The following is an 11,065-nucleotide window of genomic DNA, read 5'->3' as shown; positions in this document are numbered from 1 at the left end:
TGTCATTAATAATTAACCTAAATAAACTAACCTAACCTATCCTTTTGTCTCTATGTAATGTCGGTAATCATAACACCACTCAGAGCACTGTGATCGGTGGTAATACCAATTGTATATTTTTAGAAATGAGTAAATTCTTATATCTTATAATATTATTATCAACATTTTATTAAATTAATTTAATTATATATTGATACCAACATCAATTTTTCATTTTGGCCAAATCAAGGTAATAACATTAAACCATTAAATGAAAGCTACTCAAGTATAATAAATAAATACATCTTGTATACAACATAATTATAAAATACATGTACTAAGTAATTGTCATTACTTACATGTAAATGCATCCATACTCAAAAATCTTAAACATAATTTAATGTATACAATAACTGAAATTAATAATGTAATTTAAATAATCATGTAATATTTTACTAACTTTTTAACATTTATATTTGGATTCATAAACCGGTACAATTCATTTCCCGGCTCTAGAATTTAATAGTACAGATACAATGGAGTATGTAATGTTCATCATCTGAAAATTAACAGTTGACAATTTAATATTGCATTTTTAACAAGTTTATTCTAACAAAAAGTGATTAAGTGGGTACCACTCTGATATACATTAGGTGCCGTGTGGATCACTATTATATATTATAGCCTATAGGAGTATTAAATTTGAATCCAATGATAGGTATCATTGGATACAAAAAACAATTCTGAACGGAGATGATTTGTCAGCCTAGAATATAATTTTCCGTGGTTGGTGAAAAAGGTAGTTTATGTTTTAATCGCCTTTAAAAAATTTAAGTTCTTTTATAATTATTGTAAGCCAAACTTATGGAAAATCTTGTGTTAAATTTTCAACTCTTAGCTACTTATACAAAACATTTTATAAATTTTACCTACAAAATAATTTGCAAATATTCATGATTTTGACGAATTTTTGTCAATATTTGAACTTCAAATCCTAATAAAAAAAAAAAAATCGTGGCTATGTATTCTTAAAATTTTTAAATCATTATAAGACTTTGTATTTAATTTTCAAGGATTTTGACCTAGCCAAAATTTTTTTATCGATAGTTATAAATAAAAAACGAATACTCAAATGACTATAAATAGCATTAAAATAAGCGAAATATTTTGAAAATAAAATCATGTAAAAAAAATAACAATCTAAATAACTAATGAAATTTTCAAGTATCTTACTTTTTGAATAATAACAAATATTTTAAGTCGTTTGAGGATAAACCGTTACCGTTACCCAATTTCGTAAAAATTTAAAATTTTAACGCACTTAAAATTTTTTCTATATCAACTACAAAATGACTTTGACATACTTCGTAAACATTTTAACTATAAACGCTTATAAAAAAAAATGATGACTTACAATTTTTGATTTTTTTTTTTAATTATAATAAGAAAAACTCATAAGGAATCTTGTATTAAATGTTCATGTTTTTTTGGCCAGCCAATATTTTTTTATCAACATTTCAAAAAAAAGGTCTCAAAAAAATCGAAAATTTCAGTGGTTTAAAAATATCTCAAAAAAGTCAAAATATTTTGAAAATTTTACTGTGATTAGTTTTTGAGTTACAACCAAATAAAAAAATCGATTTGGTCGAAAATTGGTTTTGCATAAAATTCCCGTTTTTTCGTCACTTTTTTTTGTTTTTCTCAATTTTTTTGAAAACTGTTTGAAAATTCTATCTTTTTACCTCTATAATGCATCGAGAATATTCACTTTTCCATCGAAAACCTCCCCTGAAGTTGGAAATTGAAACATTATTTCGACAAGTTGTGCTGTTCACAGACACAAAAAAAAACACACACACATCCATCATTTTAAAATCAATAATACATTCATCACTTCGTTCAGAATCTAAAATATCAGTTACATTTTTTGCGCTTAAATGAAAGATTGAATAAAAATAAAATAAATAATAACGCAAAAATACATTATATTGTTTAAAATACTTTAAAACGGTGAACTACTATAATAGGTATTATCAGCTAAGTAATATAAGTAAGTTCATACCTTTGCAAACAATTCTAGATTTATGATAGACCTTGGTATCACCTTCATAACTCGCCTGTGAGCCGAATTCATGTTCATGGCCAATAATAGAGTCTTTTTAAATTTTAAATCCATTGCAGTCCAATTACTACTGTACAATCCAAAATTCACCGCACTTTTCTACCAATAAAAATCGTAACATTTCGATTAAATATATTATAAACAAAATATATAGATGATCTCATATCATATCATGTTATATATTTTTTGTTTACCTCGGTTTCAATATGATTGAATACATAACAGTATAAGTATAACTGAAAATTTAATACCAAAAAACCAAAAAATGCTTTTGAAACAGGTATGGATATAATTGAAAACCCCATAAGATACGTCTTAATAAAAATAAAAATAAATAAACATTTAAAAATGTATTTATGTATATATGAAAAATTTTTCTTGGGAAAACTAAAACGCTTACCAGTGAAGTGAGAAATGTTAAGGTTATTACTGTATATGAACCACCAATAATTTGGAACAGTATCACAGGCTTAATGACTTCAAAAAATTCATCATATTTCCTAGATGTATGGTTGAAGTATAAAAATAATTAATCACAGTTATTAATGTTTGTGATGAGAATAATAAATTCGTCAAATTGCATTTAAAAACCAACATTGTATTGTAGTAAAGTATATTTTTAAACCATACTAAATTTTGTTATGTGTGCTCTTATAAAACGTTGATGAAACAATATTTTGTACTCACTTAATTATTCTTTGATTATCTAGTAAGTGGTTGATCAGTTCATCATAACAATTCAATGTATTATTGTTACCAGTTTTTATGAAATTATCATCTAAAATATTAAATAAATCCATAAACTATGTTTAGATCAATAATTTGTTTAGCTATTAGATTGCCAGTTCACTTATACTTAAACCTCTGACACAATATATTTTCCAACTAACACTAACTTTTTTTTAGTAGTGCCTAATGTAAATTGTTTCGAAAAATTAAGAATATTCATTATGATTTGTAACTATTTTTAATACAATCTATTGAATTTATTTTTTTTCACCACTATCAAATAGTTCTTGTATTATCATCTGTAATATGTAGAAAATCTGGCGATTTTTCTGCACGAATTTGACATCATATTATCATTTAATAAAACTACAGTTCTGTACATGATAGTTTACAGTTGATGGATACAGTTTTAAAAATATTAAATAATAACAAAAAATCAGATAAGAAATATTTTAGTTTTTAATCACGGCCAAATTTACCTATTGGGAGATAAGAAATATAAGTTTATTTTTATTTATGTTTCTAATAAATTATTTTCCAAGTATGATTACATAACAGTGTTTGTAAATATTTAGAATATATCATCATTTTTAATTTTTATATGAGTGTTTAAATTCAAATTTTCAAATTTCTACACTTTGAGTTAGTATATACAATCAATTATAACAGTAATAATACACCACGTTGTACTCTAAAATTATAATATATTAATAAGAACGTGTTTAAACTTAAATTTGTTCTGTGTCTTGTTCAAACCTTTTTTCCAATTCAAAAACCCTAAAAATTAAAATAAATTTAGTTTCAACTTACAAATTAATAAATGATGGTGGGCTAATATGCTGACTTTGTCAATGGATAATAATTAAATACAAATTAACAACGATAATATTGTAAAAGCGTTAAAAACAAAAAAATCCACAGTTTTACGATCGAATCAATTTTTGTAATTACATTTAATGGTCTTAAACTTAAACAGTCTGTAGTTTTCAAAATCTTGTTCGGACATCCATCGTTAATTAATATTAATAACAATTACAATTCACCAAGTAGGTACCTGTGTACGTACCCGAGGCGTGTGCCGTCAGTGATCGAAAGGTATCTAGGTGTCCGATGGTCGCGTAACTGGCCGACAAGGTGCGGAAATGAGCTTTGAACGTGAAGCACATGGTCAACACGTAGCTGTCGAACAGCAACCAAGTGTTAACGTTAAAAAAGCACACTGTCATTTCGATGGCGTAGGTGAGCGCCCAGACGGTCGTCGTGTTGTACACTGTGGCCGACACCGGTAACCAATAATTGTAGATGGTAACCCGGTAATGGGAGACGGTACCGTCCGCGTTGGTCAACGGCAGGAACTCGCCGATCGCCGACAGCGGGTTTAGCATCCAGAAGAAGCACGTGACGTAACTGAACACGGTAAAAGTGCGGACTAAGGTGGACAGCGCCGCTCGGGCCCGGCGCACCGTACGCTGGTCACGGGATCCGCAGGACGTGAACTCGTACCGGGCCGCTTCCAGGCCGTCGCGCAGCCTGTCCACGTTCGCCATTAATACGTACGCCTTGGCCAGGCTTAGAAAGCTGTTGACCACCACCGTGGTCGTGAACGCGAACCGCTGTAGGTCGTTGACCGCGTAGTAAAGGCCGACCAACTGCGTGATCTGCACGACGATTGACATCCATATGCACGCCAAGATCGCTATCCTGTAGTACCTGTTGCTACCGTGGGTGGGATTGAGAATTTGATGCAAGCAGATCGCTTTGAACAGCCTATTGTCTACGATGGTCGACTCTTCTTCCGACGGTGATGCCGTAGCCATAATTGCAGATTGATGTTTCGAAAACGGTTCCTGAGAACGTATGTATATGTAAATTAATATAATATGCTGTGTAATATATTATTTCTTCCGGTGTTTGCTTTTATAAAACAAAAAAAAAAAAAAACTAATATATTCGTGTCAAAAATAATTTGAAATTTTCAAATTTCATGTTTTATAATGTACGACATATTTTCTACTTCTTTTCGGACTTCCTCTTTGATTATTTGACCTTTTGGGTATGAGCTCAAGTGCAATTTTTAAGTACACTCAAGACAAGTATTCACAACATTGTTATTACAGAAAGCTATAATTTTGATTCTTTTACCAAAGAAAGAACACTCATTATTTCAAAATCAATTAACGTTTTTAATATTTTTCCTGCATAATTTCCAGTGAAAATGAGACTTTATTTTTTCAACGTTACTTTTTTAAAAAACAACATAGATTAGTTTAGATTCTGAGCAGATTGATAAATGTATTGATTTTACAATGATTTGTATGTTTCTTATGTGTTTGTATACGCGATATGTAATTGATGCTTAGACTTTTAAAGTGATTTGGGATAAAAAAAAAAGGATCTAGTTTATTCTTTAAAGATGTTAAAATTATATTAACGTGCATTTTTACGCAAAACAAACTTTTGACTAAATTGATTTATTTAATTTGTTATAATTCAAAAACGAAATAACCACAAGAATTAGAAATTTTCACCAATTGGCAATTACTTTGAATTTTTTGAGTTTTTTATAGACAATTGAAATTCTTTTATTTATTTTTTATATAAATATTGATAATAACAGTTGAACAAGTAAAAATTCCTGAAATATAGCACAAGATATCTAATAATTAATGATTAATTTCCTATATAAAAATGAGAAAAATGTATAGCCACGATAAAACATTATTTTTTTTTTTAGTGTTTTAATTTAGAATGTTGTCAACATTTTTATAGTTTAATATAATGTATATTATTTATATATTTTAAGAGATATCAATAATATTAATTAATACAAAATTTAAAATTCTAATATTAATATTTTTTGCGAGAAAATAACCCCAACGTAAAAATCAAATATTATACATATTATTATATATAATATTATTATTTTACTGAATAAACTTACTCATAATTTTTAGTTCTATCCCCTGATGAAATCCTTCCTCATATCGTTCATTATTATTAAAATGTTTGTATTATAATACATTTTATATCCTTATCTGGCTATACTCGTATAAGCATAGATAGTTATTTTACAAATAAAAAAAAAAAAGTAAAATTATTTTTAACTCATAATTATATTGTTTGTATAGTACATATAAAAACTATTTTATTATAATGTATAGGGACAAAAAAACTTACTTTTTATCGTGTATTTTGTATTTTGTTTCAGTATAGTCATTAACACACAACAATCTGCTTTTAAGACTCTATGAGAAATGATATTGAAGTATATTGAAATAGTCTCTACTCCATCTTTGAAACAATAATTTAAGTATATATTAAGAGTTATAATTATTATTTAAAATCCTTAATTGCAGCTCAAGAGTTATTAGTCTTACGATGGTGTATTTACATATTTAGTATCGCCGAAGTCTGTACATAAGGTATACAATATACAAACGATGGCTTTTGAACACGTCATGCAATGTTATTCTAAGGGCTCGACTTTATTATAGTTATAATACGACTGAAATTATTATCATTATTACTTATTATTAATTAAATATAATTAGCCATCAATATTGGTCATGTTTGATGAGTAAATAGTTCCCGATTAGGGTGGATATTTAGTCAGAGACTATCTAATTTCCATACGTTTAATTTGACATATAAGCGTCACAGTTTATTTACACTGAAATAATATTAATACGTTTTATATATACGATTTTCAGTTAAACATAATACCACAGTAATTTCGTAAAACACGCGATTGTCTTTTCTGAATGATTATTGTAAAATTTAGCAAATACCTAATATTACATATAAAATTTTTAATCCATATAACATAACTGCTCAATTTTTAAGTCCATCGCATCCATTGAAAATAAATATTATTTTATTTTCAATTAATCGAACGACAAAATTGTTTAAAAAGTATATTATATAATAATAGAATGATATTATATTATACACGAATAAGGGAAAATACAATTTTCAGTGTGATATATTTTAAAGAGGTGTAGGCGTGTAACCTTATATACTATACTTAGTAGATAACCATTAAGAAATTTCAAAAGTTGATTGTAAGCTCGCTCAAAGTATTGAGGTCAATCATAACACCACTTGAAACAACACTCCTCAAAAACAGTGTAAAATCTAATTTTTTAATTATTATCAGAAGTCTAATTAATAAATATAATTGTACATTTAAACAAACAATAATTGTTTAACTTTTTGCTTCTGTATAATAAATTAATGGTTGGCACGCAACATGAATTATTAGAGAAAATCATCCATTTCAATATAATCATCTGCAATATTTTTAAAAATTGTAATTTTTTGGTTGAAGTATACTATAGCCTTTTATGATTAGTATAATTTTATTTTTTACAAACAAAGATTTTAAATTTAAAAGAATCAATAAAATTAATAAGTTGTAGTCAATTGAGTACTATAAGTACTTAATTTATATGTTGTAGGATCTAAAAAATTGTATGCACTTTATTACAATCATTGTTAAGTAGTAATTTATTAATAGGATATATAAATATATATTTAATCAATCATATGTGAAAACATATGATAAAAATATTAATAAAAATATATCTACCACTTTTTATGATAATTTTTTTTGTATGTTTGCCTAATTGGTGAAATACACCAATACATAATGAGGTGAGGTAAGTCCCAATTATTTTAAATATTTTCTAGATAGGTATAGTATATATTGACAAAACATCTTTTATAGTTATAAGGATTTTATTGAAAATTTTAAATAATATAAATAATATGTAATTTATGATCTCAGTATAAGGTATAACATATATTAAATATTTACACTAACGCTGGTCAAGTAAGAAAAAATTCTAAATAACAGAATTATTAATAAAAAAACTACGTATAAACTATTGAACTTTACAAAAGAAACAATTTTTTGTTTTGCCATGGCCTATTCATTTTTTATTCTCAATAAGTGTAAATTTATTCCTAGTTTATAATGTAATAATATTTAAAAGCTTTATAAGACTATATGCATTTTAAATTAACTAATGAATAAATGTCAAATAAAAATTTAACTATTGAAATGAACACTATACTTTTTTATACTTTTTCTAACTAACAAGCAATAAAATACAGTTTCCTTATAAAATATCAAAATATTTTATAACACAAAAATATTACATAATATACATTAAATTGTACTCATAAATATTATTTTACTATTATAAAAATATTTAAATATTTAAAAATTAAGCACTGTATTTATTTTTTAAATTCTTAAAACTAACTAGCGATAAAGTATTTTAAAATCACAGTTTAATAAATAAATAAAAATTGACTCAACGTCTTAAGTATTGATAAATATATACATTTTTTTCTATTTATTAATAAAAAAATATTTTCATACTTAATATTCTTTCACTACTTTGTGCTCTAAGTATTATTTTATTATTAATTAATTACTAAATCAAAATAAAACCAATAATAAGTTATATACAAGTAGACACAAATATAACTAGCTTATGAGTTTATAACTCATAAAAAGCAACAAAACTATATTCAATTTCAAACTTTAGAACATTTCTTAAACAATTTAAAAATAATCTGATTGAAAATATTCATACAAAAATATTAAAATTGTAATAAATTGAAAACATAGTAGAGAATTAATTAAAAATTTCATAAGAGAAAAATAAATGCAATAATTAGTAATTAATAACTATTGGTTTTAAAATCATGGTTTTATTTTTGTTAATAACAATACAATATAATATATGGAAATAAAAGTTAGCAAATATATATCCATGAAATACATCGATTATTAATTAATCCACTAAAAATTAAATATAGAAAATTGTTCGTTATTTTAATTATAATTCTCCAATTATGGTCAAAAAAATTATAATAAATTACAAACGTGAGTTAGGTTTTGATGAATATTGTTAATTTTATAAGATTATAAGTTAATTTTTAAAAAACAAAATAACTGTAAAATATTCTAAAATCAATTATAAAATACAAACTTAAATATTTGATGATAAATCTAACATACAAAATAAATGATATTTAAATAATAATATCATAATATTTTTTGTAAGATATATTATTACACTTGAATCAATAAGAAAAATTCATTAATTACGTATATAAATAATAGTACCTATTTAATATTTGTTCTAACTTTTGAGACTCATGGGTTACCAGCCATTACTATATTGATATTTAATGATTAAATTTTCATATATATTTCAAAACTAATACAAAAAATAAGAACTTAACAGATAAATTTAATTTAATATAAAATGTATTTAAAGATGTGCAGTACAAATATATTTTTATTATTTTACAATACAAAATTTCGATATTTATAACCTTAGCTTAAAATTAATTCTTTATCTCATTAGTTTATCACAAATAATTATTACGGTTTTAATAGTAATCAAGATTATAGATACTCATATTTCATATACATGAAATAATCATTTGTCGAATTTAAGATTTAAAATATAGTCAAAATCAATTATCAATATTTAGGAATTTTATAGCATTGAAATCTGAATAGCAAACAATGTATAACAGACAACAAAAAACAAAATTGTTTTTAAATATATAGGTATTTACTATTAGGCTATTTTTCAAATAAAAATCACTTTTTTATACTTATATAGGTATTATATTTTTAAAATAATGTGTTAATTTGTTTTTTATTCGATGATTTATTTCAATTATATAGAATATTTAAAATGTATACTACTAGATCCATTTAATTATTTTGTATGATAAAGAATATACATTATAAGGGCTTTAATTATTATTACAGGTTATTCCGTTTATTATAATACAGATAATAGAAAAAAATATATATACGCACCTACTGCAAGGATTTCAGTTTTGATTTAAGTGATGTTAAGTAACTGATGAAAATTGGATCGATCCGAGACGATTCATGTTTAACAAACGTTGTTCAGAACTTATATAATTAACATAAGTGCAATGTAGTTAGTATGTTAATTAAGTTTATAAATAAATTTCAACTCAAATAATAAAATATATTTTAATAAAAATTTCTTAGAATAAAAACCTTAAATTAAGTTTTTCCATAAACAATATACACACATTTATATATATATATATATATATATATATATGTGTGTGTGTGTGTGTATTAAATGTTTTCATTTTTTTGTTTAGTGTGTAACAGTAAAATTCATATTACAATATATTTTTTTAAATAATTGGTATATTAAGTATTAATAAATATTGTCAATAATATATATATACATTTTACATACTAGTTAATAGTTAAACTTTTTTTTTAAATTTGTTTTTTAATTCAGTGTATACATAGTTAACTAATAATATTATACAGTTATTATATATAAATTGATAGTTTAATCGAAAAAAACGTAAAGAATATTTCATTAGTGACCAAAATAGTGTAGGTACCTACTGGCCAAAAACGGACATTCTAAAATGGTCAAAAAGAGAAAGTTTCATTTTGACCGAAAATTGTCCCACCCTAAATATCGACATCGGACGTAATTAGTATACCTATTATTTGTTAAATATTATCGGTACGCAATTCGTTTGCTAAAAAAATAATCTAACACAAAAAAAAACTTAACAAATAATGTAATACATATTATCTTAAATTTGTTTTATGTTTATCATGATTTACGTTTAAAATTATTTGTTCCTGGAGTTATAGCTGTACCATTTTAAAAGATATATTTCGTACGGTTTGCAGTTTCTGATACAACTCGTGATTTACATTTATTACAATCCAATGATGATCTGTCAAATTTAGTAGACATTTATGCAACTGGTTTATTTTCTTTCATAATATGAGAAGTACTGAAGATGGTTTGCATTGTTCTTTCATTTCTGCTGTAATTAATATGCATTTATTTGGTTTATCAAATGATTTATTTCGTAGCCATTATTTTAAAAAACGGATTTTGATTGTAAATCTCTGAACATGAAATTTTTAATGCGTTTTTTAAGACTCAATAGCTCTGATGACATGTACTAAATCACTAGCATTAATAATCTGGTAATTTTGTTGACAAACAAACGGACATTAGTTACAAAGAAATTTAACGGTAATTATTTCATTAGAAATTTTATAGATTTTTTTTATTGTTTTATGACCAATCGTTATGAATCTGAAAAACCACGCGCTAAAGCGATATGGTGACATTGATGATATGTTGACTGATTGTTGGTACAATACATTTTATAAAGTCTATGGAATTA

General features: G+C 24.8%; 1 protein-coding gene across 1 annotated transcript; it reads right to left on the bottom strand.

Moving 5' to 3' along the window:
• Window positions 1–354: 354 nt before the first annotated feature.
• On the bottom strand, window positions 355–6,434 carry LOC114132271 (uncharacterized). Its single transcript, XM_050210883.1, has 7 exons — window positions 6,008–6,434; window positions 3,885–4,677; window positions 2,789–2,879; window positions 2,502–2,601; window positions 2,296–2,415; window positions 2,042–2,200; window positions 355–538 (listed from the first exon to the last, which is right to left on the bottom strand). The coding sequence occupies exons 2-7, from the start codon at window positions 4,645–4,647 to the stop codon at window positions 479–481; spliced, it is 1,293 nt and encodes a 430-aa protein (XP_050066840.1). The 5' UTR covers window positions 4,648–4,677; window positions 6,008–6,434; the 3' UTR covers window positions 355–478.
• Between the last annotated feature and the right edge of the window lie 4,631 nt (window positions 6,435–11,065).

This window comes from Aphis gossypii, chromosome 1, assembly GCF_020184175.1.
Source record: "Aphis gossypii isolate Hap1 chromosome 1, ASM2018417v2, whole genome shotgun sequence".
NCBI lineage: Eukaryota > Metazoa > Arthropoda > Insecta > Hemiptera > Aphididae > Aphis > Aphis gossypii.
Note: the sequence above shows the minus strand (reverse complement) of the source record. Positions and strands in the feature narration are given on the sequence as shown.